At 46.8% G+C, this 27,969-nt stretch overlaps 1 protein-coding gene across 1 annotated transcript; it reads left to right on the plus strand.

Moving 5' to 3' along the window:
- Positions 1–855: 855 nt before the first annotated feature.
- Positions 856–11,438, plus strand: LOC135058278 (uncharacterized). The gene is made up of 3 exons (XM_063963801.1): positions 856–1,203; positions 7,904–8,186; positions 10,335–11,438. Exons 2-3 carry the CDS (start codon positions 7,924–7,926, stop codon positions 10,678–10,680), a joined length of 609 nt encoding a protein of 202 aa, XP_063819871.1. The 5' UTR covers positions 856–1,203; positions 7,904–7,923; the 3' UTR covers positions 10,681–11,438.
- Positions 11,439–27,969: the final 16,531 nt, after the last annotated feature.

A 27,969-nucleotide genomic window follows, 5' to 3' on the forward strand; every position in this document is an offset into this window, starting at 1 on the left:
CGTATGCATCTGCGAATGGATAGCGATCTGCGATGCATTTGTAATTTTGCACGGGGCGTTTTTTCTTCCTGTCTGGGCGGCGCCTTTCTACACGCGGACAACTACAATTTCTCTGAATAACGATCCATGCTGAATTAGGCCCTGAGCCATAACCCGTGCGTACGGGAACCTAGCGGAACATTCTAGAAGGTGAGAAAAGCACAAGTATTCTAGATGTTCACTTTAGATCATTCTATAATATTCCCCTCCGTCCATAAGTGACCGGTCACTGCCAGTTGATTGACCGTCGGCAGATGAACGGATCGCGTTGTCTATTGCGTCTCTCTTGTTTCCTGTCCATGCACTGTATCTCAAAAAATGAGAGCCTAACAAGCAAAACCGATGTCATATTCGGAATCAGCGTCACAAAGTTACCCCAAAATCGCTCTGATATGATTGGCTATAAAATGAGCAGTGTAAATAATAAGTACTAAAAAATAGGGACAGTTGGGGACCGTGCAAAGCGCAGACCGCAAGCTGCGTTCCTCCAAGTGTTGTATAAGATCATCAGCCTCTGACTGACAAGACATGCTGGGACTTTTAGTTCCACAACAGTTGGTGCTGATATCAGGTGCCGATCAGGGCGAAGCTGTCTGGTAATGTCCTTTTTTTCTGTGTGGAACTACAAGTCCCAGCACGATAACTTCCTCTTATCACATTTAGAATCAGGGTGTGCAGTCCCCATACAGGCTAATGTCCTTTGCTCTGCTGCTACAGGAATGAAGCCTCTTATCAGCAGGTGAGGGAGTGACACACAGTCATCTGAGTGTTATATAGATCGCAGGTTCCTGGATGGGTGGATGCAGGTGACAGGGAGCACAGGTTAAAGGCTGTGAGCTGGAAAGAGAGACAGCAGAGAGACACACACACAGCCACAGTGAGTCAGGGAGGAGAAGAGACGTTCATCCAGTTCTTGCAGGAAACTTTACTAGGACTGAATCACATCAAGCAACTCCACACTAGGATCCTAACAGGACAGGACGATCATTTGACACGAGCCTTGTAGGAGCCCTACTGGATAATACAGAGAGATGAGCCGCTTGGGAATATGAGGCATTCCCCTAGACAGCAGCTGTAACCTGATGTTGGGACAGGTGGGAGAGTAACACATTCCAGACACCTGGAGGGAACTGCGAGAGGCGAAAACCACAACTCTATTACCTGGTGAGTGGCTGGGACTGCTGGAGAGGGCTCAGCACCCTGCATTCAGCAGACATGGGCCTTTAGAGTGTAAGCTCTTTGGGAAATGAGCCTCAGTTCCTATGTTTGTTCTTCTCATTGCACTTTGTTTCCCCAATACAGTTAGGAGATGGATACACTGCGCACTAGCTTATAGATAAAAGTATATTGTACATACACACCTGGGGGGGTCACAGTACCCAATGTATCAAAGACGTAAAGATGAAAGACTGGCGAGAAAGTGTGTACGGGTCTATTGGCGCACATTACATCACTATCGCCATTAAAGCGAAAGTAATCTCTTATATATAAAATATAAACGGAAATTAAATGGAATTATAGTCTATAATGGTTTGGTATAGATTATTTTCTAATTGTAGATTTATATAATGACAGCTCATATTACCAGTATCAGTACAGACAGAAGCTTCTATATCTATCGCATATTAATGTGAATACATGGGAAGTAATGAGAAAAGAAGAATAGAAAATAAACCCTGATTCTGTGGTTTCCCATTTCTTTACAACTAGATGGCGCTCTACGGAATTGGTGTTTTATTTCACTGAGCTCTCAATAATGACAGTGTAATGGTGACAGGAGAGGACACGGGGGTATCCAATTAGCCGTCATAAATTTTAGTATTTGTGATAATTCGGTATCCAATTAGCTGCAAAACGTTATCGCCGATAAGTCTCCATAGGGTTTATCACGGATATTTCTTCACCATCTCTGAGCAGGTGATAAGTAGCGCAAAATCCCTATTTTAAGGTAAAAATGTGGGGATTTAGTTCAAAACATCCGGGACACCCCCCTGAATGATCAATCAGGCACTTAGAAGTTATGAATTATTTTTAATTGGACAATAATGACGTGTCATTTTGGGGGTCAAAAAATGTAAAGTGATGGAAATTGGGGTACAAGGTATGGGACAGGTATATTAAGGTGCTTCATGAGTGGGACAAGTGTTTTTAGACTTGCAGGTGGGAGTAATCGGCCTGTTTCCACTTTATCTTAAGTCCCCTAAAATGTCCCAAATATATACTTATAGTATACCCATTTTTACGTACCCCAAAATGAGAGCCCTTTTTTACTGAAAACAAAAATAGCTTTCTATCTTTTTTCCACATTTAAAAAAAAAAAAAAAGGGAAACATAGATGTAGCCATCTTAGCTGCGATGCATTGAATTAATGGAGAGATTGCCGGCTGCGAATAGTCACAGCCTGGCACGTGAATCCCGTTATCGCCATTTTGGAATAGGATAGGTGCGAAAAACGGGAGTGCGCAGGCTGCAATAAGCTGATTTTTCAGGAGATAGGTGCGATAACTTTAGCTACAATCGCAGATATCGTTATCGTGGCTAATTGGGTCCCCCCCACACAATGCCGTATTCTCACTGTAAGGGAATATTTAGCAGAGCTACAGGAAACACATGACAGAAACGACGTAATGCCTGCCTCCGAGTCGCACGCAGCGTCTGTCTCTCTACACTCAACTCCACTCTGTCTCTCTCTACACTCTACTCTACAGTTCCTCTACATTGTGACCCCTCTACACCTTTCTACAATCTGGTCCCTCTATATCCCTCTACTCCCTGTACAATCTATTCCCTCTACACTACAGTCCATTCCATAGGCACTCTGGCCGTTCTACACATCTCTACTCTACAGTTCCTCTACAGTGTAGTCCCTCTACACCACTATATACACCATACCCTCTACACTTGTTCATTCTACTCTCTTTTACAATATGGTTTCTCTACACCCGTCTACAATCCGGTCCCTCTACACCCCTCTACACTCTGGTCCCTCTACACCTTTCTACACTCTGGTCCCTCTACACCCCTCTACACTCTGGTCCCTCTACACCCCTCTACACTCTGGTCCCTCTACACCTTTCTACACTCTGGTCCCCCTACACCCCTCTACACTCTGGTCCCTCTACACCCCTCTACACTCTGGTCCCTCTACACCTTTCTACACTCTGGTCCCCCTACACCCCTCTACACTCTGGTCCCTCTACACCCCTCTACACTCTGGTCCCTCTACACCCCTCTACACTCTGGTCCCTCTACACCCCTCTACACTCTGGTCCCTCTACACCACTCTACACTCTGGTCCCTCTACACCCCTCTACACTCTGGTCCCTCTACACCCCTCTACACTCTGGTCCCTCTACACTCCTCTACACTCTGGTCCCTCTAAACCTTTCTACACTCTGGTCCCCCTACACCCCTCTACACTCTGGTCCCTCTACACCCCTCTACACTCTGGTCCCCCTACACCCCTCTACACTCTGGTCCCTCTACACCACTCTACACTCTGGTCCCTCTACACCCCTCTACACTCTGGTCCCTCTACACCACTCTACACTCTGGTCCCTCTACACCACTCTACACTCTGGTCCCTCTACACTCTGGTCCCTATACACCCCTCTACACTCTGGTCCTCCTACACCCCTCTACACTCTGGTCCCTCTACACCACTCTACACTCTGGTCCCTCTACACCACTCTACACTCTGTTCCCTCTACACCCCTCTACACTCTGTTCTCTCTATACCCCTCTACACTCTGGTCCCTCTACACTCTGGTCCCTCTACACCCCTCTATACTCTGGTCCCTCTACACCCCTCTACACACCCCTACACTCCCATACCTCTACACCAGACTACACTTCAGTCCCTCTACACTCCAGTCCCTCTACACCAGGGCTGGAAAAACCAGTCCTCGAGATCTACCAACAGTTCACATTTTTCAGACCACCTAGCTGGTGCACAGGTGTAGTCATTACTAATTAAGATGTGCTGCATTCATTTACTAACTGACAATTCTACAGATCTCCAGGAGGTCTGGAAAACATGAACTGTTGGTAGATCCCGAGGACTGGTTTGGCCACCCCTGCTCTACACCATAGGTCTGCAAACTCGGTCCTCATTACCCCACACAGTGCATGTTTTGCAGGTAACCCAGCAGGTGCACAGGTGTATTAATTACTCACAGACACATTTTAAAAGGTCCACAGGTGGAGTTAATTATTTCACTTGCGATTCTGTGAGGAGACCTGCAAAACATGCACTGGGGTAATGAGGACTGAGTTTGCAGACCTATGCTCTACAGTGAGAAAAAGGGTTTTGGTGGAATGTTGCGCACTTAAGGGAAGAAATATGCCGCAGACTAATATAATACCGAAAGACACTAACACCAGTGTCAAAGTATTGTAGCAAGAACAGAGGTAGGTATTTATGGTGAGCGCTTTTCCTCCCCAAAGATGTGTGCAAAAATGCATTTTTGCACACATCCTTGGGGAGGAAAAGCGCTCACCATAAATACCTACCTCTGTTCTTGACCTATGCTCTACACCATAGGTTCTCAAACTCGGTCCTCAGGACCCCACACAGTGCATGTTTTGCAGGTAACCCAGCAGATGCACAGGTGTATTAATTACTCACTGACACATTTTAAAAGGTCCACAGGTGGAGCTAATTATTTCACTTGCAATTCTTGAGGAGACCTGCAAAACATGCCCTGTGTGGGGTCCTGAGGACTGAGTTTGAGAACTTGTGCTCTACACTGTGGTCCCTCTATATCCCTCTACTCCCTGTACAATCTATTCCCTCTACACTACAGTCCATTCCATAGGCACTCTGGCCGATCGTTCTGCACATCTCTACTCTACAGTTCCTCTACAGCAGAGGTTCTCAAACTCGGTCCTCGGGGGCACACACAGTGCATGTTCTGCAGGTAACCCAGCAGGTGCACAGGTGTATTAATTACTCACTGACACATTTTAAAAGGTCCACAGGTGGAGCTAATTATTTCACTTGCGATTCTGTGAGGAGACCTGCAAAACATGCACTGTGTGTGCCCCCGAGGACCGAGTTTGAGAACCTCTGCTCTACAGTGTAGTCCCTCTACACCACTGTATACTCCATACCCTCTACACTTGGTCATTCTACTCCCCTTTACAATATAGTTTGTTTACACCCGTCTACAATCCGGTCCCTCTACACCCCTCTACATTCCATTCCACGCACAATCCTCTACACTCCAGTCATTGTACACCCCTCTGCTATATGGTCCTGCTACACACCTCTACACTCCGCACCCTTATTATTGCTGTAAGTACAGTAGTGTAGCTCAGTTTGTCTGTTGCATTGTCACAATCATAATAAAACCTCCTGTCAATGAATAACAGGACAGTTACTGAGCATAAAATAATTCCAGACTGAGACAGCTTTACACAGTTACATGTAGTTGGTTCTAGTATTACTCTCACACAGACTATGAAACCACGGGGGTCATTCCGAGTTGTTCTGTCGCTAGCAGTCTTTAGCACCCGTGCAAACGCTATGCCGCCGCCCACTGGGAGTGTATTTTAGCTTAGCAGAAGTGCGAACGAAAGGATCGCAGAGCGGCTACAAAGTTTTTTTGTGCAGTTTTAGAGTAGCTCAAAACCTACTCAGCGCTTGCGATGACTTCAGACTATTCAGTTCCTGTTTTGACGTCACAAACACGCCCTGCGTTTTTCCTGGCACGCCTGCGTTTTTTCGAACACTCCCTGAAAACGGCCTGTTGACACCCATAAACACCCACTTCACGTCAATCACTCTGCGGCCAGCAGTGCGACTGAAATGCTTCGCTAGACCTTGTGTGAAGCTACATCGTTCGTTGTAATAGTACGTTGCGCGTGCGAACGAATGCAGCTAGCGATCAACTCGGAATGACCACCTATGCCCCATACTGTCATCCATGCATATTGGTGTTATATAATGGGCTGCACTCCCTGCATATAATAATAATAATAATTGTACACTATATTTAGGAGTATGACAAGTGAATGCGCAGGAATGAAGCCTCTCCCCACTCCACTTCCAACCTCTAACATTTACACTCATTTTTGGGTCCCTGAAGCAACAGCTACTCTTGTAGAGCGGGCACGGTAGTGACTTTGCTGTGACACCTGGTGTACATCGTGTTCTGGTACTCATGGATGATTGCATATGAGATCTATATATAATTCCCTAAGTTAATAAATACATGGGAAATAATTGTCCATGTAATAACGTTTATGGAGGATCTGGCAGAGCCGGAGAAAGCAGTACATCTGGACCTGCTGCCTGCTGGACAGCCCTCTGATGATGACACCCCCCCCCCACCCCCATCCCATCCCATCCCCATCCCATCCCATCCCATCCCATCCCATCCCATCCCATCCCATTCTAATGGAAGTCACATGCTGTTCTGCAGACCACAGCTAATTATAGCTCCACCTGCGGCCAGGGGGCGTTATGTACAAAATAATTCTGCCCTAGTTACGGAACAGCCTGGGCTATTGTTCTGGTCTGACGGGATTCCTGTCACCCTTTCTTATTGTGTGTTCTTGGCTCTGGTATGTGCTTCAAAAATCTCTGGTATTAGGTCTCTCCCTAAGAGAACTATGTATCGAGCTCATTTTTCTTACATTATGCTAAACTGCAGTTTAAGCTTCAGACTATGGTCCTGTTTCATGTGTGTAAGTAAAGCAAAAAAAGCAGCAAGCAACTGGGCAAAGCCATGCTGCACTGCAAGTGGTTACAGATGTAACAAGTGCAGAGAGAGTTAGATTTGGGTGGTGTGTGTTCAAACTGAAATCTAAATTGCAGTGCAAAAATAAAGCTGTATCGTATTCTTGGGCTACATGCAAAAGCAGCCAGTATTTACCCTGCACAGAAATAGAACCCACCAAAATCTCAATCTCTCTGCACATGTTACACCTGCCCCACCTGCAGTGCAGCATGGTTTTGATCAATTGCTTGCATTTTTGCTTTCCTCACAAACATGAATCAGGCCCCATGTAACTATTAGCGCTTGAGATTGCAGTCCCCATTATTCTCAATGTGGCCTGCCATTGAGTCCTCTATGGGGGGTATTCAATTGTTTGAAAAGTCAGTTGGGTGCCTGTTTTTTCCTATCTAATAGACAGGAAAAAAACAGACACCCAACCGACTTTTCAAACAATTGCATTACCCCCTATGTGGTGTCGCTTTTTGGAGCTTGGCCCCATAGGTAAATGCCCTCTACAGATAGTGATAACCGCTTTGTGCTTAGGGAGGCATGCGCTAGGTGGGTTGGTGGTCTTCCGAAAAGTGTGGTCCGAAGGTCCAAAGGTGTGGTCTTCTGAAAATACCAGGATGTAATTATTAGGGACTGTGTGTTCTTGCAACTGCAATCCCTACAAGACGCCTTACTGTAAATACATCGGGGGGATAGTTTAGCAAAATATGAGATTACACGCTTCCATATGTACTGTTAGTAATCATGGCATGACAATTCATACATAGACCCCTAATACATTATCTTTTATCAGATGTGGCATAACTGGCATTAAAGATACGGATGCCCTATAGTTAAGGTCCTATCCTGATAAAATATACTGTACCGTAATTAGCCATTGGGATATAGTGGTTAATACATCAAAACTTCTAAACATTGGAGAAGTGGACCATAGCGTCCAATCATCTTCTAGCTAGCATTTGTAGGCCTACATGCTATAAAATAATAGGAAGAAAATTATTGGTTACGGGCAATGTCGCCTCTTTGCAACTCCTTAAAAGGTTTCATACATTTCTCCTTAATAATGTTTTATAAAAGTAGAGTAGGCGTTGTACGTCACGGTATGTCCTACAATCTGCTCTCCTTTTCTTCAGCTCTCCACACGCATTGCGCCATGTCATCCTATGACTTCAAGAAGGGCCTACACCGTACTGTGATAATCCTCGGCATGTCCGCTATACTCATCGGCGTGGTTCTACTGACAGTATCCAGCCAAGCCTTCATCCTCGGCATCTGCTTCCTGGGCGCCGGCAGTCTGGTGGTCATCGCCTACTTCTTGGTGACCGTAACAAACTGTGTTAAAAAGGCAAGGTTGCCGGAAGATGAGGAAAACCAAAGGGAGACCGAAGCCAGAAGTTCCGGAAATCAGCCAGAGACGTGAGTGCTTATTACAGATTTTTCGTTAAGTCTTTATCTTCCTTTAGCCTATTATATATATATATATATATATATATAAAATAAAACACAACTCCCAAGCGCGCTATATGAAGCATATTTACGATGATTCTTCCAAGAAAACCCACTTAGATATAACTTGTATACTGAAGAATACTTATATCTGGGGACCTGTAACAGACAACCCCACACCAGATAGTCACCCAAACAAGAGGCCCAAGGCCAATTAGTAAAATATTAATTTAATATCACAAATTTAAAGATGTTACAAATAGTTCATTACATAAAATGGTATAAAATAAATACGCCAGTAAGTTATGTCCAGTATGCTCAATATATGATGTTAACTCTAGATGCTCCCTCACCTTTTTCAAGGTGTGAGCTCAAAGGGAGTATCTTCACAAACTGGGTTGATAACTTTTGACTGACAGACCCAACGCGTTTTGTCTAAACGACTTCATCAGGGGTAGCTTGTTTGGGGATGAATAAAAATTGATTCAAAAAGGATAATAAATTTCTTTAATCAAGGAACAACACCGAATAAAGTATGAAGGATTTAAAATTAAGTCAAATACCTACCAATATAAAAATCATGCCTATTAGACATTAGTAGGTTTGAATGCAAAGGGTCACAACCTAAAAAGTATGAATAAATAAAAAAACACATTATTAAATGTGTTTAAGTAGAGCGTTAATATTAAATAGCTTTTTCTGAATAAAGGAACATACCTTAGAAATTCATTTCTTATATGACTCCTAATGGGAGCTTTAATTGTAGGTATTATATCAGATGAAATATATTGTAAATGTAAAGCCAGCAAACAGACTATAGTGAAAGATTAGAAGTAGAGACATTTGTGCAAGCGAAGGGATGAGCGGAACTGATTGGGGAATATCCTCCACGTGTGGCTGCAACAATTCAATTATTCTCCCAACGGAATTTGTCCTTACATATTTCCTGTTCTACGGCGGCACAACCACCCCGCAGAGCACAATAACTGCCCATTGCCGCCCCGGTATTATATATAGACTGTCAGTTCTGTACAATGGCTGTTTACAGTGCTGTGGCATAATGCAGCAGCTTTGCCTAATGGCTCATTCTCTGTCACCAAACTTTGGGCCTAATTCACGTCGGTGCAGTACGCAATGGGCGATGTTCCCACAATAGAGCGATTGTCAGCAGACTGCGCGTGTGCTGAGATTGCAATGCGCATGCATCAAGGTGCCGCTGCGATCTCGTTCGCAATGAGGATTTCACGCAGGAGTGATTGACAGGAAGTGAGCGACTGGAAGTGCTAACGGGTGGTTGGAAAAATGCTTCACTTTCAGGGCGTGTGTCTGCCATCGGCTGTGGGCTCATACATGCAAAAATATGGCACCTGCGTTCCTCCCGCTGGCAGATCACACTGCAACTATACAGGGAGCACAATAATGGGAAACACTAAAACAAGTAAGATGATCTAAATATCTGTGTTACAAAGTGTCTCCTCCGAGCTTCACTAGATCCTGCGGCTTCGGCCGGCACCCTAAGCGCAGTCTCTGGGAGCGTTGACATAACTCAGGAGCGGTTCTAATTATAATCAGCTTGTATAAACTCTCGGAAACATTGGCACGCTCTAAATTATATTGTTACATACAACAATGCGATAAAATAGTTTCCTATGCAAAGTCCTTGTGTCTCCCAGAAGTGTGTGAGTAGTGTTCAGCTGTGCAGGGGTTGTGCGGCAAAGGGTGCAGTTTGGAGAGTAATTATATTTTGTGCAACAGGATGGTATACAAAGGTCAAACTTAATATATATAGATATTGGAACAAAGTACACTTGAGGCTTTACATACAGTACAGATGTGTCCTCACTTACCTACTGTATCCTCAAATTGGGCCAAATACAGGATCCCCATATGGAACGACACAGCCCTGTATGGCGCAGTGGGTGTGGCCACATCCAAGAAAGAGTTTTAGAGAACTGTATACATGGATCTGAAGAATGACAAGTGTTGTAGATGCTCCCCTCTCCCTCATAAGCAGCCCCCTTAATATTTCTTGTCAGTGTGGGGTCCTGGCCACATACATCCCCTCCTTTAGCTCCTCGTGCAGGATTTCATTCACCAGTCTCCTCTCTCTTCCCACAGCAATGCTACTCAGTTTGAGGCCCCTCGTTACGAGGACGTCGTGCTCTGCGGTACTGCCACTGTGTGGGCGGTGACCCTCGGTCCGCCTCCAGACATTGAGCCCCCTCCATACCACAGCAACCTGGCCCTAAGAAGAGGAGTTCCTGTCGGGGACCTGCAGCTATCGAACCCCACCTTGCTCCGGATCAGCTCTGACATTCATGAGCTCAAGAGATGTGGATATATAGTTGAGGAGACATGGCCGGAGCCTCTGACGCCGCCACCAGCGTATAACGAGACTGTGGCCGAGTGGGAGGATGTGTTCGAGGCATTACCAGAAGAAGGCGAAACAACGGTACAACCATAGTACCATGAGGAACTACCAGGGAGATCATTGTGTATCCAATACCTGATTACTGCGCCCAAATAATTTCATTCATGCTTGTGTGGATGGACGGAAATTGCCCATCTCAGTATAAAAGCAAAGCACAATAATGACACAGCTAAATAGCTCTTACATAGCACAAGGTTCCATGGTCCGTCTACAATGCATTAATCAGCCATCTTGGCCTGGATAATCTGACATGACGTAAGTCTTGCCTCTCACGGACCTGTAAGACAGTCTAACCATTGGGAAGGGTGAGGCCCTATATACCTCTCAACGAGGCGGCAGGATCGCAGTTGACTTTGTGAAAAGTATATATTTTTTAAATATTTATTATTGCCATAATGTGTTATTTATATCTATTTCAGCTGCGTTGTACAGTTTATTATGTAAAAAGAGATAATGAGATTTTTATGAATATGTTTATAGTTGTAAAAGTCAGTTTCGCAGTTTGCGTCCAGGGGAGCGCTAGAGCAGAGGCGTGCGTGTGCAACTCCCGAGTATTTTGCACTTGGGGCAATCTTCCGACGCCACCTCTGTACTCGGGCAGAATTCACACAGCGACTTCCCATCTCCTTCTATCTCCCAGCAGTGTCTGAGCGTTGCACGGCTCGCCAATCACAGCGACACGTGCCATGCAGAAACAGGGGGAGAATGTGCAATGCCACCTGAGGTAGGGATGGCCATCCACCATCGATGTTTGTAAAATCATTGATGATTGCTCTGCATATGTGTTATACCACTGAAGGTAACCACCGATGGTACAATCGATTGTGACCATTGTTGGTTAACCACCGATGGCTATCCCTAACCTGATTAAAGGTGCTCACTATACCTAGCGTGGAGTGCAATTAGAGTAAATGAATGGTAATCTTTATTAACCAGATATTTACCTTATTTAGACAAAAGCTCCTATCTATGCAGAACTAATGTTGCAGTTCTGCTTAGTCATTATGTGAAGGTGCATTCCACGCAGAATGGGTGGGGGGGGGGGGCTGGGTGTCAGAGTGCTGACTGGCTGAGGCTGGGGGAGAGTGCTGCCTGGCCTGCGGCTGGGGGAGAGTGCTGCCTGGCCTGCGGCTGGGGGAGAGTGCTGCCTGGCCTGCGGCTGGGGGAGAGTGCTGCCTGGCCTGCGGCTGGGGGAGAGTGCTTCCTGGCCTGCGGCTGGGGGAGAGTGCTGCCTGGCCTGCGGCTGGGGTGAGAGTGCTGCCTGGCCTGCGGCTGGGGGAGAGTGCTGCCTGGCCTGCGGCTGGGGTGAGAGTGCTGCCTGGCCTGCGGCTGGGGGAGAGTGATGGCTGGCTGTGGGAAAGTACTGGCTGGCTGTGGCTTGCAGAGAGTGCTGTCTGGCCTGTGGCTGGGGGAGAGTGCTGCCTAGCCTGCGGCTGGGGGAGAGTGCTGCCTGGCCTGTGGCTGGGGGAGAGTGCTGTCTGGCCTGCGGCTGGGGGAGAGTGCTGTCTGGCCTGTGGCTGGGGGAGAGTGCTGTCTGGCTTGTGGCTGGGGGAGAGTGCTGTCTGCCTGTGGCTGGGGGAGAGTGCTGTCTAGCCTGCGGCTGGGGGAGAGTGCTGGCTGGTTGTTGCCTGGGTAAGAGTGCTGCCTGGCCTGTGGCTTTGGCAGAGTGCTGACTGGTTGTGGCCTGGGGGAGAGTGCTGCCTGGCCTGAGGCTGTTGTAGAGTGCTGCCTGGCCTGCGGCTGGGGGAGAGTGTTGCCTGGCCTGTGGCTGGGGGAGAGTGCTGGCTGGCTGTGGGAAAGTACTGGCTGGCTGTGGCTGGCAGAGAGTGCTGTCTGGCCTGTGGCTGGCAGAGAGTGCTGTCTGGCCTGTGGCTGGGGGAGAGTGCTGTCTGGCCTGTGGCTGGGGAAGAGTGCTGTCTGGCCTGTGGCTGGGGGAGAGTGCTGTCTGGCCTGTGGCTGGGGGAGAGTGCTGTCTGGCCTGTGGCTGGGGAAGAGTGCTGTCTGGCCTGTGGCTGGGGAAGAGTGCTGTCTGGCCTGTGGCTGGGGGAGAGTGCTGCCTGGCCATGGGTTCGATTCCCACCACAGCCCTAACTGTGTGGAGTTTGTATATTCTCTCCTTGCTTGCGTGGGTTTCCTCCGGGTACTCCGGTTTCCTCCAACATTGCAAAAATATACTGGTAGGTTAATTGGATTCCACCAAAACTAACCCTAATGTGAATGTGTGTGTGTACATGTGATAGGGAATATAGAGTGTAAGCTCCACTGGGGCAGGGACTGATGTGAATGGGCAAATGTTCTCTGTACAGCGCTGCGGAATATGGGTGCACTATATAAAGAACTGTATATGTGACTCTGTATAGACTGCAGTTGCGTTGACAGGCCCCAACAAACAGATGCTAATCTTTGCTTAAGATGCTTCTCACAACAGCCACAAACAGGATTTTAAAAGGCAATTCATTCCCAAACGACCTAGGGCTTTTATTTAGCAAAGAAAAAAAACTCATTAATATTGCAAATTGCAGTATAACTCCTACTAATAGCACGGTCTTCTGTGCTAATTTACCATCGTCTCTCACTATACTTTCCCTTTTTAGTATGCCTTTGAGACCCAAGTGTCAGCTAAGTCACAGCAAGTGTCTCCCAGCCCGGGGAACAGGTTGGATGGGGTTAAGGTTTAGAGAATTCCATAGCCCTGAAGTAGCGCAGAGCAGAGACACACCCATTTACCTGGCAGGTGGAACACGAGCCTACCTGCGTGACTCAGCACTGACCTGTACCAGCGTGGGCAAGGTTATAAAGGCTGGTGGATAAGATGTTATACCCATAGCTACCTATTATTCTGTCTTCTTCTTGGTGCAGAATACGGAAGGAAGAGTCTCACTGGTTACCATGGTTACACAATCTTTTTATTTTGTACCCATCTTTTTAAAACACGCCAGTCACCCCTCTTAGCCCCGCCAACAGAATGTCTGCTTCCGGTACTGCTTTCACCGCATTTCCTGGATGTCACAAACCTTTGCGCTCGTTTGCAGTCACTATCTCGGTAATTATGTTACACTTTTGCAATAATTGCCATAGCCGAGGCTCGCTGATTGCTATTACAGTACTGGGTATTAAAGTCTCATGTTTGGGAGAAGTGACTCAGAAATGTGTAAATGTAAATGCTTGTACATAAAACTCTGTAAAAACAAAGTGAATTAATTTTTATAATAAAAAAATGTCATACACTGATTAGTGCCTCCAATGCCATTTGTACATTTCTCCAGGAGGAGGGTGCCGCCATGCCGTGTGGCGGGAAAGGGAGTGCGCGATGGCGCAATCATGTCATTGAGGCCCTGTCCCAATCTATGCAATGCCGCAACATCATTGTGACAGTGGGGACTCGTTGATGCAATTCAGCGAGAATAGCGTAATCGTCCCACTTCAATCGAGAAACGGGCGCCACGTTGACCGATGGCGGGTGGCTGCCGGGTGACCTGCCTACTCTTCCAAGTATCTGGGAGCGAGATTTTACTTTTGGGAGCCTCTCACCCAATCTGGTAATGTAGGTTATGGGGGTCATTCCGAGTTGATCGTAGCTGTGCTAAATTTAGCAAAGCTACGATTATGAACTCAGACATACGGGGGGACGCACAGCACAGGGCTAGTCCACCCCGCATGTCAGTGCCGCCCCCCGTAGAAGTGCAAAGGCATCGCACAGCGGCGATGCCTTTGCACTTCAAGAGTAGCTCTCGAACAGCGCAGTTTTAGCGTGCTGGGCTGGAGCTACTCGTTGCTCCCCTCTCCCTCCCATCCATCGACCGCCTCTGCCTGTCAATCAGACAGAGGCGATCGTGGCCATGCGCCAGCGCACTGCGGCACCGGCGCATGCGTAGTTCTGACTGATTGCTACGCTGCGAAAAACTGCAGTGTGCGATCGGGTCAGAATGACCCCCTATATACAGAGGAGTAACCAGAATTTCATATCAACATATTAAAGGGGCCCCTCTCCTAATGTTTCTTGAGCGACACCTCTCTCCACTACAGTTATTAATATTATGCCCCTTAGTAGCGCCCTAGTTCATTTTCTGAACCACAGTAGTGCCCTAGTTAATATTATGCCAATAGTAGCGCCCTATTTAATATTATGCCCACAGTAGTGCCCTAGTTCATTTTCTGAACCATTGTAGTTCCCTATTTCTAGTATGTGATGTCACATTGTAGGGCTGCCTGTACACATAATGCCACAGAGTACCTACAATTCACATTATGACATACAGTGTGTCCGGTTCAAGTTGTGCCACATTACAGTTGCCCCAGGTAACATAATAGTGCCCTCCACATTATAATGAACAGATCAGATTATGACACCTTGCAGTGCCCTCCAGTTCATGGTGTGCCACATCACAGTGCCCCTGACCATTATAACATTCATACACACCTCTCACTGACAATGTAATGTCACACAGCTTTATAACCTGGGTCCAGCCCCCCGTAACCCTCCGGACCCCGTAGTAATGGCACCCCTTGTACCCACTATAGTTACGCCCACGATTATATAATAGGCGAGGGAGACAATAACCTGGTCACATGACCATGGCTAGCTTTAAGTGAGTTACCATTATCTCTTTGTTGATAGTACCAGTACCTGCCTGTAAATACTGTATCACCATACGCGCCACTGCTGCAGAAAAACAATAATGGACAAACACTAAAGATGTCAGATGTATCAAGCGGTGTAAAGAGAGGAGTTGCCCGTAGTAACCAATCAGTTGCAACTTCTAATTTTATAGAATGTACTTGATAAATCCAACCTCAGAGCTGATTGGTTGCTGTGGGTAACTTTGACACTCTTTTTCACCGCTTGATACATCAACCCCTAAGTTTGAAATAGTATCATTACATCACCCTCCATACATGTGAATGAGGGAACATGACATGGGCATGACAAGAACTAACTGTAATCAAATCCGCAGTTGTTGCCAGTAGCAACCAATCAGATTCAAGCTCTCATTTTCTAGACTGATAGCTAGATAGCTACAGAAAGATGGAATCATTATTTGTATTGTGACAAGAAGAACAATAGCAAAGTCTGTGTATTGTTATATCACATGCTACCTCGCCAACCTACTCTCCATGAGTGTGGGACTCTCCCAAGTACTCGGATAGTCCCCTGGAGGACTGGGTGGTCCTTCTGCATCCTCCTAGTCAGGTGAGCCGGATGTCGGGAATGTGGGTCCGTGGGGAGGGGTGGGGCATACACTGTACGTGCAACCAGGGGCGGATTGACCCACCAGGACACCGTGACAGATTCCGATTGGCTGGTCCCATATCCCCCTCAGACAGGCCGTTTCACACTCAGGCTGGGCCAGCTAACACTGCTGGCCGGCAGCCGCGTGTCCATTCATTGGAACGTAATCAGGAAGTTAGGCTAGCGGGCACTTCCGGAAGCTGCTAGCCGTAAGATGTGGTGAAGCTGTTCTACTGACGGGGGACCTCGAGAAAGTTAACCAGCCCAGCAGCATCCTCTCCCTGGCCCCAGCCAACGGCCTCATCAACGAGTTGGGTATGCGTGACCAGCGGTCAGGAGACCGCCGGTCACAATACAGACGACGGGTTTCCCAGCATTTACATCTGGCAGGAGGGTTTGAGCGGATGGAAGCCCCTTGTGGGCTCAGTGGCGAGGTGAGCTCGCCCCAGGTTCTGTTCCCACTCTGTGGGTGTCGTGGACACCCACGTGTGGGAATAGTTCCTGTTGGTCGGCATGCCGGTCTCTCATAATAGTGAGGGGGTGGGATGTAGGTGCCGGTCACATAACAACATCCCCTTTGGAACATATAAGGTTCAAAAAAAGTGGTTTGTGGAATGAAAAGTCAATAAAATCAGAAGTAGATTAAAGGCATGTCTGCAGTGTCAGTAGACACTGAACGTAGGCATATCTGTCCTTGTACATCAGGGAAGGGCATTGTTGCAACATTAGCATAACATAAAGCAAAGAAGGCCCCAACTGTGTCCATCTCAGAATCAGGACCACTCAGGAGTGACCCCACCCTTTTGACAGACCCCTCCCCCTCGACAGACTCCGCCCCCATTAGGGCTGCTTCCATAAATTTCCTGGGCTGGTGTTCAATCCCAATCCGCCCCTGCGTGCAACGCTATAATAATAGTGTCATTTTGGCTCTGTGGGGCTTATTACACAACTAGCTGTTCCCCCCGTTCTTCACACGGGAGTGTCTGATTTTCATGGTTGTACATATAAATGAGTGTTAACAATTTGGTAAATCTATAGAGATGTACATTGGAGACATCTCAATGTAAGAAAATATAAATCCATGGTTCTTGGCGTTACCCGAGGAGCACCCGTAGCAGATACGGTAAAAAGTGACAGGAGCATTTTTGTAGTTTATTACATTCTACCCACTGAAGGTGCGATCCAAATTTTGATCCGATTGTCCGTTTGAGTGTTATCGTTCACGCAAGGCAAGCCACAAATCGCTAATGACATCATTATGTCATCCCCTTTCATGCCCTTAGGGGAGGTTTATTAAGATTCTAATTACGTAGTTTTCCTAGTTCCCACCTGAAGAATCCCTATATTACATTTAATCTTCCTAACGTATTGGGAAGTGAGAGAATTAGTGATGAATCAGTGAGTGAGTGAGTGAGTGAGTGAGTGAGTCAGTGAGTGAGTGAGTCAGTGAGTGAATGAGTCAGTGAGTCAGTGAGTGAGGGCTTCCACATTTATATACATAGATCAGTGAGACCCTGCCTTCTCCTGGGGGTTATAGCAAGTTAGCAAGTATGCCAGACCCTCCAACATGACCCGCCCCACTAGGTACAAAATGCTCTGTTTCTGGACTTCCCTCTTAATTTATGATTTCCATCACCTGTGTTGATCTAGTTAAATGATAAGAAAGCTGTTTCTTCACAGGTGATGGCAATAATAAATTAAGAGGGAAGTCCAGAAACAGAGCATTTTGTACCTAGTGGGGCGGGTCATGTTGGAGGGTATGGTATGTAGAGATGAGCGGGTTCGGTTTCTCTGAATCCGAACCCGCCAGAACTTCATGTTTTTTTTCACGGGTCCGAGCGACTCGGATCTTCCCGCCTTGCTCGGTTAACCCGAGCGCGCCCGAACGTCATCATGACGCTGTCGGATTCTCGCGAGGCTCGGATTCTATCGCGAGACTCGGATTCTATATAAGGAGCCGCGCGTCGCCGCCATTTTCACACGTGCATTGAGATTGATAGGGAGAGGACGTGGCTGGCGTCCTCTCCGTTTAGAATAGATTAGAGAGACACTTGATTTACTAATTTTGGGGAGCATTAGGAGTACTCACTACTCAGTACAGTGCAGAGTTTTGCTGATAGTGACCAGTGACCACCAGTTTTATTTATAATCCGTTCTCTGCCTGAAAAAAGCGATACACAGCACACAGTGACTCAGTCACATACCATATCTGTGTGCACTGCTCAGGCTCAGGCCAGTGTGCTGCATCATCTATTATCTATATATAATATTATATATATCTGTCTGACTGCTCAGCTCACACAGCTTATAATTGTGGGGGAGACTGGGGAGCACTACTGCAGTGCCAGTTATAGGTTATAGCAGGAGCCAGGAGTACATAATATATTATATAGTGAGTGACCACCAGACACACAGTGCAGTTTATTTAATATATCCGTTCTCTGCCTGAAAAAAGCGATACACACAGTGACTCAGTCAGTCACATACCATATCTGTGTGCACTGCTCAGGCTCAGGCCAGTGTGCTGCATCATCTATATATATTATATATCTGTCTGACTGCTCAGCTCACACAGCTTATAATTGTGGGGGAGACTGGGGAGCACTACTGCAGTGCCAGTTATAGGTTATAGCAGGAGCCAGGAGTACATAATATTATATTAAAATTAAACAGTGCACACTTTTGCTGCAGGAGTGCCACTGCCAGTGTGACTAGTGACCAGTGACCTGACCACCAGTATATATAATATTAGTAGTATACTATCTCTTTATCAACCAGTCTATATTAGCAGCAGACACAGTACAGTGCAGTAGTTCACGGCTGTGGCTACCTCTGTGTCGGCACTCGGCAGCCCGTCCATAATTGTATATACCACCTAACCGTGGTTTTTTTTTCTTTCTTTATACATACATACTAGTTACGAGTATACTATCTCTTTATCAACCAGTCTATATATTAGCAGCAGACACAGTACAGTGCGGTAGTTCACGGCTGTGGCTACCTCTGTGTCGGCACTCGGCAGCCCGTCCATAATTGTATATACCACCTAACCGTGGTTTTTTTTTCTTTCTTTATACATACATACTAGTTACGAGTATACTATCTCTTTATCAACCAGTCTATATATTAGCAGCAGACACAGTACAGTGCGGTAGTTCACGGCTGTGGCTACCTCTGTGTCGGCACTCGGCAGCCCGTCCATAATTGTATATACCACCTAACCGTGGTTTTTTTTTCTTTCTTTATACATACATACTAGTTACGAGTATACTATCTCTTTATCAACCAGTCTATATATTAGCAGCAGACACAGTACAGTGCGGTAGTTCACGGCTGTGGCTACCTCTGTGTCGGCACTCGGCAGCCCGTCCATAATTGTATATACCACCTAACCGTGGTTTTTTTTTCTTTCTTTATACATACATACTAGTTACGAGTATACTATCTCTTTATCAACCAGTCTATATATTAGCAGCAGACACAGTACAGTGCGGTAGTTCACGGCTGTGGCTACCTCTGTGTCGGCACTCGGCAGCCCGTCCATAATTGTATATACCACCTAACCGTGTTTTTTTTTTCTTTCTTTATACATACATACTAGTTACGAGTATACTATCTCTTTATCAACCAGTCTATATATTAGCAGCAGACACAGTACAGTGCGGTAGTTCACGGCTGTGGCTACCTCTGTGTCGGCACTCGGCAGCCCGTCCATAATTGTATATACCACCTAACCGTGGTTTTTTTTTCTTTCTTTATACATACATACTAGTTACGAGTATACTATCTCTTTATCAACCAGTCTATATATTAGCAGCAGACACAGTACAGTGCGGTAGTTCACGGCTGTGGCTACCTCTGTGTCGGCACTCGGCAGCCCGTCCATAATTGTATATACCACCTAACCGTGGTTTTTTTTTCTTTCTTTATACATACATACTAGTTACGAGTATACTATCTCTTTATCAACCAGTCTATATATTAGCAGCAGACACAGTACAGTGCGGTAGTTCACGGCTGTGGCTACCTCTGTGTCGGCACTCGGCAGCCCGTCCATAATTGTATATACCACCTAACCGTGGTTTTTTTTTCTTTCTTTATACATACATACTAGTTACGAGTATACTATCTCTTTATCAACCAGTCTATATATTAGCAGCAGACACAGTACAGTGCGGTAGTTCACGGCTGTGGCTACCTCTGTGTCGGCACTCGGCAGCCCGTCCATAATTGTATATACCACCTAACCGTGGTTTTTTTTTCTTTCTTTATACATACATACTAGTTACGAGTATACTATCTCTTTATCAACCAGTCTATATATTAGCAGCAGACACAGTACAGTGCGGTAGTTCACGGCTGTGGCTACCTCTGTGTCGGCACTTGGCAGCCCGTCCATAATTGTATATACCACCTAACCGTGGTTTTTTTTTCTTTCTTTATACATACATACTAGTTACGAGTATACTATCTCTTTATCAACCAGTCTATATATTAGCAGCAGACACAGTACAGTGCGGTAGTTCACGGCTGTGGCTACCTCTGTGTCGGCACTCGGCAGCCCGTCCATAATTGTATACTAGTATCCAATCCATCCATCTCCATTGTTTACCTGAGGTGCCTTTTAGTTGTGCCTATTAAAATATGGAGAACAAAAATGTTGAGGTTCCAAAATTAGGGAAAGATCAAGATCCACTTCCACCTCGTGCTGAAGCTGCTGCCACTAGTCATGGCCGAGACGATGAAATGCCAGCAACGTCGTCTGCCAAGGCCGATGCCCAATGGCATAGTACAGAGCATGTCAAAACCAAAACACCAAATATCAGTAAAAAAAGGACTCCAAAACCTAAAATAAAATTGTCGGAGGAGAAGCGTAAACTTGCCAATATGCCATTTACCACACGGAGTGGCAAGGAACGGCTGAGGCCCTGGCCTATGTTCATGGCTAGTGGTTCAGCTTCACATGAGGATGGAAGCACTCAGCCTCTCGCTAGAAAACTGAAAAGACTCAAGCTGGCAAAAGCACCGCAAAGAACTGTGCGTTCTTTGAAATCCCAAATCCACAAGGAGAGTCCAATTGTGTCGGTTGCGATGCCTGACCTTCCCAACACTGGACGTGAAGAGCATGCGCCTTCCACCATTTGCACGCCCCCTGCAAGTGCTGGAAGGAGCACCCGCAGTCCAGTTCCTGATAGTCAGATTGAAGATGTCAGTGTTGAAGTACACCAGGATGAGGAGGATATGGGTGTTGCTGGCGCTGGGGAGGAAATTGACCAGGAGGATTCTGATGGTGAGGTGGTTTGTTTAAGTCAGGCACCCGGGGAGACACCTGTTGTCCGTGGGAGGAATATGGCCGTTGACATGCCAGGTGAAAATACCAAAAAAATCAGCTCTTCGGTGTGGAGGTATTTCACCAGAAATGCGGACAACAGGTGTCAAGCCGTGTGTTCCCTTTGTCAAGCTGTAATAAGTAGGGGTAAGGACGTTAACCACCTCGGAACATCCTCCCTTATACGTCACCTGCAGCGCATTCATAATAAGTCAGTGACAAGTTCAAAAACTTTGGGTGACAGCGGAAGCAGTCCACTGACCAGTAAATCCCTTCCTCTTGTAACCAAGCTCACGCAAACCACCCCACCAACTCCCTCAGTGTCAATTTCCTCCTTCCCCAGGAATGCCAATAGTCCTGCAGGCCATGTCACTGGCAATTCTGACGAGTCCTCTCCTGCCTGGGATTCCTCCGATGCATCCTTGCGTGTAACGCCTACTGCTGCTGGCGCTGCTGTTGTTGCCGCTGGGAGTCGATGGTCATCCCAGAGGGGAAGTCGTAAGCCCACTTGTACTACTTCCAGTAAGCAATTGACTGTTCAACAGTCCTTTGCGAGGAAGATGAAATATCACAGCAGTCATCCTACTGCAAAGCGGATAACTGAGTCCTTGACAACTATGTTGGTGTTAGACGTGCGTCCGGTATCCGCCGTTAGTTCACAGGGAACTAGACAATTTATTGAGGCAGTGTGCCCCCGTTACCAAATACCATCTAGGTTCCACTTCTCTAGGCAGGCGATACCGAGAATGTACACGGACGTCAGAAAAAGACTCACCAGTGTCCTAAAAAATGCAGTTGTACCCAATGTCCACTTAACCACGGACATGTGGACAAGTGGAGCAGGGCAGGGTCAGGACTATATGACTGTGACAGCCCACTGGGTAGATGTATGGACTCCCGCCGCAAGAACAGCAGCGGCGGCACCAGTAGCAGCATCTCGCAAACGCCAACTCTTTCCTAGGCAGGCTACGCTTTGTATCACCGCTTTCCAGAATACGCACACAGCTGAAAACCTCTTACGGCAACTGAGGAAGATCATCGCGGAATGGCTTACCCCAATTGGACTCTCCTGTGGATTTGTGGCATCGGACAACGCCAGCAATATTGTGTGTGCATTAAATATGGGCAAATTCCAGCACGTCCCATGTTTTGCACATACCTTGAATTTGGTGGTGCAGAATTTTTTAAAAAACGACAGGGGCGTGCAAGAGATGCTGTCGGTGGCCAGAAAAATTGCGGGACACTTTCGGCGTACAGGCACCACGTACAGAAGACTGGAGCACCACCAAAAACTACTGAACCTGCCCTGCCATCATCTGAAGCAAGAAGTGGTAACGAGGTGGAATTCAACCCTCTATATGCTTCAGAGGTTGGAGGAGCAGCAAAAGGCCATTCAAGCCTATACAATTGAGCACGATATAGTAGGTGGAATGCACCTGTCTCAAGTGCAGTGGAGAATGATTTCAACGTTGTGCAAGGTTCTGATGCCCTTTGAACTTGCCACACGTGAAGTCAGTTCAGACACTGCCAGCCTGAGTCAGGTCATTCCCCTCATCAGGCTTTTGCAGAAGAAGCTGGAGGCATTGAAGAAGGAGCTAAAAGGGAGCGATTCCGCTAGGCATGTGGGACTTGTGGATGCAGCCCTTAATTCGCTTAACAAGGATTCACGGGTGGTCAATCTGTTGAAATCAGAGCACTACATTTTGGCCACCGTGCTCGATCCTAGATTTAAAGCCTACCTTGGATCTCTCTTTCCGGCAGACACAGGTCTGCTGGGGTTGAAAGACCTGCTGGTGACAAAATTGTCAAGTCAAGCGGAACGCGACCTGTCAACATCTCCTCCTTCACATTCTCCCGCAACTGGGGGTGCGAGGAAAAGGCTCAGAATTCCGAGCCCACCCGCTGGCGGTGATGCAGGGCAGTCTGGAGCGACTGCTGATGCTGACATCTGGTCCGGACTGAAGGACCTGACAACGATTACGGACATGTCGTCTACTGTCACTGCATATGATTCTCTCAACATTGATAGAATGGTGGAGGATTATATGAGTGACCGCATCCAAGTAGGCACGTCACACAGTCCGTACTTATACTGGCAGGAAAAAGAGGCAATTTGGAGGCCCTTGCACAAACTGGCTTTATTCTACCTAAGTTGCCCTCCCACAAGTGTGTACTCCGAAAGAGTGTTTAGTGCCGCCGCTCACCTTGTCAGCAATCGGCGTACGAGGTTACATCCAGAAAATGTGGAGAAGATGATGTTCATTAAAATGAATTATAATCAATTACTCCGCGGAGACATTGACCAGCAGCAATTGCCTCCACAAAGTACACAGGGAGCTGAGATGGTGGATTCCAGTGGGGACGAATTGATAATCTGTGAGGAGGGGGATGTACACGGTGATATATCGGAGGGTGAAGATGAGGTGGACATCTTGCCTCTGTAGAGCCAGTTTGTGCAAGGAGAGATTAATTGCTTCTTTTTTGGGGGGGGTCCAAACCAACCCGTCATATCAGTCACAGTCGTGTGGCAGACCCTGTCACTGAAATGATGGGTTGGTTAAAGTGTGCATGTCCTGTTTTGTTTATACAACATAAGGGTGGGTGGGAGGGCCCAAGGACAATTCCATCTTGCACCTCTTTTTTCTTTTCTTTTTCTTTGCATCATGTGCTGATTGGGGAGGGTTTTTTGGAAGGGACATCCTGCGTGACACTGCAGTGCCACTCCTAGATGGGCCCGGTGTTTGTGTCGGCCACTAGGGTCGCTAATCTTACTCACACAGTCAGCTACCTCATTGCGCCTCTTTTTTTCTTTGCGTCATGTGCTGTTTGGGGAGGGTTTTTTGGAAGGGACATCCTGCGTGACACTGCAGTGCCACTCCTAGATGGGCCCGGTGTTTGTGTCGGCCACTAGGGTCGCTAATCTTACTCACACAGTCAGCTACCTCATTGCGCCTCTTTTTTTCTTTGCGTCATGTGCTGTTTGGGGAGGGTTTTTTGGAAGGGACATCCTGCGTGACACTGCAGTGCCACTCCTAGATGGGCCCGGTGTTTGTGTCGGCCACTAGGGTCGCTAATCTTACTCACACAGCTACCTCATTGCGCCTCTTTTTTTCTTTGCGTCATGTGCTGTTTGGGGAGGGTTTTTTGGAAGGGACATCCTGCGTGACACTGCAGTGCCACTCCTAGATGGGCCCGGTGTTTGTGTCGGCCACTAGGGTCGCTAATCTTACTCACACAGCTACCTCATTGCGCCTCTTTTTTTCTTTGCGTCATGTGCTGTTTGGGGAGGGTTTTTTGGAAGGGACATCCTGCGTGACACTGCAGTGCCACTCCTAGATGGGCCCGGTGTTTGTGTCGGCCACTAGGGTCGCTAATCTTACTCACACAGTCAGCTACCTCATTGCGCCTCTTTTTTTCTTTGCGTCATGTGCTGTTTGGGGAGGGTTTTTTGGAAGGGACATCCTGCGTGACACTGCAGTGCCACTCCTAGATGGGCCCGGTGTTTGTGTCGGCCACTAGGGTCGCTAATCTTACTCACACAGCTACCTCATTGCGCCTCTTTTTTTCTTTGCGTCATGTGCTGTTTGGGGAGGGTTTTTTGGAAGGGACATCCTGCGTGACACTGCAGTGCCACTCCTAGATGGGCCCGGTGTTTGTGTCGGCCACTAGGGTCGCTAATCTTACTCACACAGCTACCTCATTGCGCCTCTTTTTTTCTTTGCGTCATGTGCTGTTTGGGGAGGGTTTTTTGGAAGGGACATCCTGCGTGACACTGCAGTGCCACTCCTAGATGGGCCCGGTGTTTGTGTCGGCCACTAGGGTCGCTAATCTTACTCACACAGCTACCTCATTGCGCCTCTTTTTTTCTTTGCGTCATGTGCTGTTTGGGGAGGGTTTTTTGGAAGGGCCATCCTGCGTGACACTGCAGTGCCACTCCTAGATGGGCCCGGTGTTTGTGTCGGCCACTAGGGTCGCTAATCTTACTCACACAGCTACCTCATTGCGCCTCTTTTTTTCTTTGCGTCATGTGCTGTTTGGGGAGGGTTTTTTGGAAGGGCCATCCTGCGTGACACTGCAGTGCCACTCCTAGATGGGCCCGGTGTTTGTGTCGGCCACTAGGGTCGCTTATCTTACTCACACAGCGACCTCGGTGCAAATTTTAGGACTAAAAATAATATTGTGAGGTGTGAGGTATTCAGAATAGACTGAAAATGAGTGTAAATTATGGTTTTTGAGGTTAATAATACTTTGGGATCAAAATGACCCCCAAATTCTATGATTTAAGCTGTTTTTTAGTGTTTTTTGAAAAAAACACCCGAATCCAAAACACACCCGAATCCGACAAAAAAAATTCGGTGAGGTTTTGCCAAAACGCGTTCGAACCCAAAACACGGCCGCGGAACCGAACCCAAAACCAAAACACAAAACCCGAAAAATTTCAGGCGCTCATCTCTAATGGTATGCATGTAATTTATAGTTGTATAGTACACAAAACAACACCATGGATGCACTTAGAGGCTGATTCACAGTTGCAGTTTTGCAGACATCTCCTGGTTTTCAGCACCTGCTCATGTGTCGGAGACTGTATACACAATGCTGAGCAAGTACAGATAGTCCAAACTCATACAAATCTCAGCCTCGTCCCCCCTCAGGGCTGATTGGATGAGACAACAAGGCAACTGCACGTAGAATATGTGTTCTGCCGGCATGTAGGCGGATGTTCGGGCTATTCAGGGGTGATTTCAGACATATATACTATGGCAGGGATGGGGAACTTTTGGCTCTCCAGCTGTTGTTGAACTACACATCCCAGCATGCCTTGCACTAGTTTAAGCATGGCCAAATAGCAAGACTGTAGCAGGGCTTGCTGGGATATGTAGTTCAACAACAGCTGGAGGGCCAAAGGTTCCCCACCCATGTACTATGGTGGTATAGCATGAACAGTTGACGTTCAGAATGTCAACAGTCAAAATGTCGGCAGTCAGATAAGCAATATGGCGACATTCACACAAATTCACACGTTGCTAAAATCTAACACTTACCCTAAACTTAACCCAAAACCTAAAACTAACACAAGAATGTACTGTCAACAGTCTCATACCCTCCAACATTTTACACTCGAAAACGGTTACAAATTAGGGAAAGGGGCGTGGCCTCGGGTGAAGGGGGCGTAGCCATGCCCCCTTTCCTATACTTTCAATGGAGATTTAGAGAGTCAAAAATCGGTACAAAGCCCTTTCTGGCCGGTACAGACCGTAAAAAAACTACTGTACCTGCCTAAAAGGTACAGTTGGAGGGTGTGCTGTCTGGTATTGACAAGTTAAATGTCAAAATTATGAACATGTTGACATTTTTCTTGTCGACCTTACAGCATAGTTGCCTACCTTCCCTCATTCTGCAGGAGACTCCCTGAAATAGTAGCAATCTCCCTCACTCCCTGAATAGTCCCTCAATCTCCCTGAAAAAAAAAAAGAAATCATAGATACATACATTTAAATGGTATCATCAGTGCCATTTCCCTGTATTGGATATAAGGCACAATGGGGCAGATGTATTAACCTGGAGACGGCATAAGGAAGTGATAAACCAGTGATATGTGCAAGGTGATAAAGGCACCAGCCAATCAGATCCTAACTGTTAATTTACATAAAGGAGCTGATTGGCTGGTGCCTCTATCACCTTGCACAGATCACTGGTTTATCACTTCCTTATGCCTTTTCCAGGTTAATACATCTGCCCCAATGATCCCTATGGCTTCATGCATTTTAAAGGTTTCTTGTGGCCACTTACAGTATATGGAACCTCTTGTAAAATACAATACACAAACAAATCCTGCAAAATATCAGTGTATTTACTTCAACAAGTAGATCTTACTAACTTTGGGGCTCATTTACATTTGTATGTAAGTCATTTTCATGACACGCCTCCCCGATGTAGTAGTACGCGCCCGCGCTGATAGGTGTTACTTTCACAATCTCCCTGAAATGCTTTTTCAAAAGTAGGCAAGTATGGTGTATAATGTAGTGTAAAGTGCAACTGAGTGTAATATGGGGGGGGTCTATGTAAAGTGTAATTCAATGTGCTATTGGGTGTAAAATGGGAGGGTATATGCTGTGCATAATTCAATGTAATAGGTACTGGGTGGAATACGAGGGGAGGGGGGCTGTGTAAAAGGTAATGTAATGTAGTACTGGGTGTAATATGGGGGAGGCTGTGTATAATGTCATGTGATATGGTGCTGTGTATACTTGGTGCAATATGAGGGATGTGGGCTGTGCGTAATGTAATATATTATGGTGCTGTGTGCAGGGCCGTAACTACCCCTATTGTCCGTATGCATAGTTGTTGACAGCTGCAGCGCTGTCTGAGGTGTATTTACAGCCGGCAGCGGTGCTGCTGAAGACGTGGAGCGGTGGGTCCCGGAGCAGCTCACAGAAGAGGGTGATACGTGGAGCTGCGGGTCATGCTGAAGCGTTAATGTCTACCATGGTGTAAGTGCTGCTATTAGTACTATTGTTTTCACCTGCCATTGCAGGACACACCCCTAAGTGGCAATAAATATGCCCTTATGTGGACCTAAACACGCCCTTTGGGCGGAGCATGACACACCCCCTCAACGGAAAGTGTGGCGTATTCTGCTGCCCCTTGGAATCTCCCTGAAACTAGTTTTCAAAAGTAGGCAAGTATGCCTTACAGTAGCCCATGGCAACATTCTGACCGTCACTATTTTGAATGTTTGGATTCTGACCAGATATCATCTTGT

Source organism: Pseudophryne corroboree, chromosome 3 (genome assembly GCF_028390025.1).
Source record: "Pseudophryne corroboree isolate aPseCor3 chromosome 3, aPseCor3.hap2, whole genome shotgun sequence".
Taxonomy (NCBI): Eukaryota; Metazoa; Chordata; class Amphibia; order Anura; family Myobatrachidae; genus Pseudophryne; species Pseudophryne corroboree.

Bases quoted from the DNA above. Each gene is read 5' to 3' on its own strand.
- LOC135058278 (XM_063963801.1), top strand. From the start codon at position 7,924: ATGTCATCCTATGACTTCAAGAAGGGCCTACACCGTACTGTGATAATC. The intron at 8,187-10,334 runs GTGAGTGCTTAT...CTCTTCCCACAG, and splicing joins TCCGGAAATCAGCCAGAGAC to CAATGCTACTCAGTTTGAGG.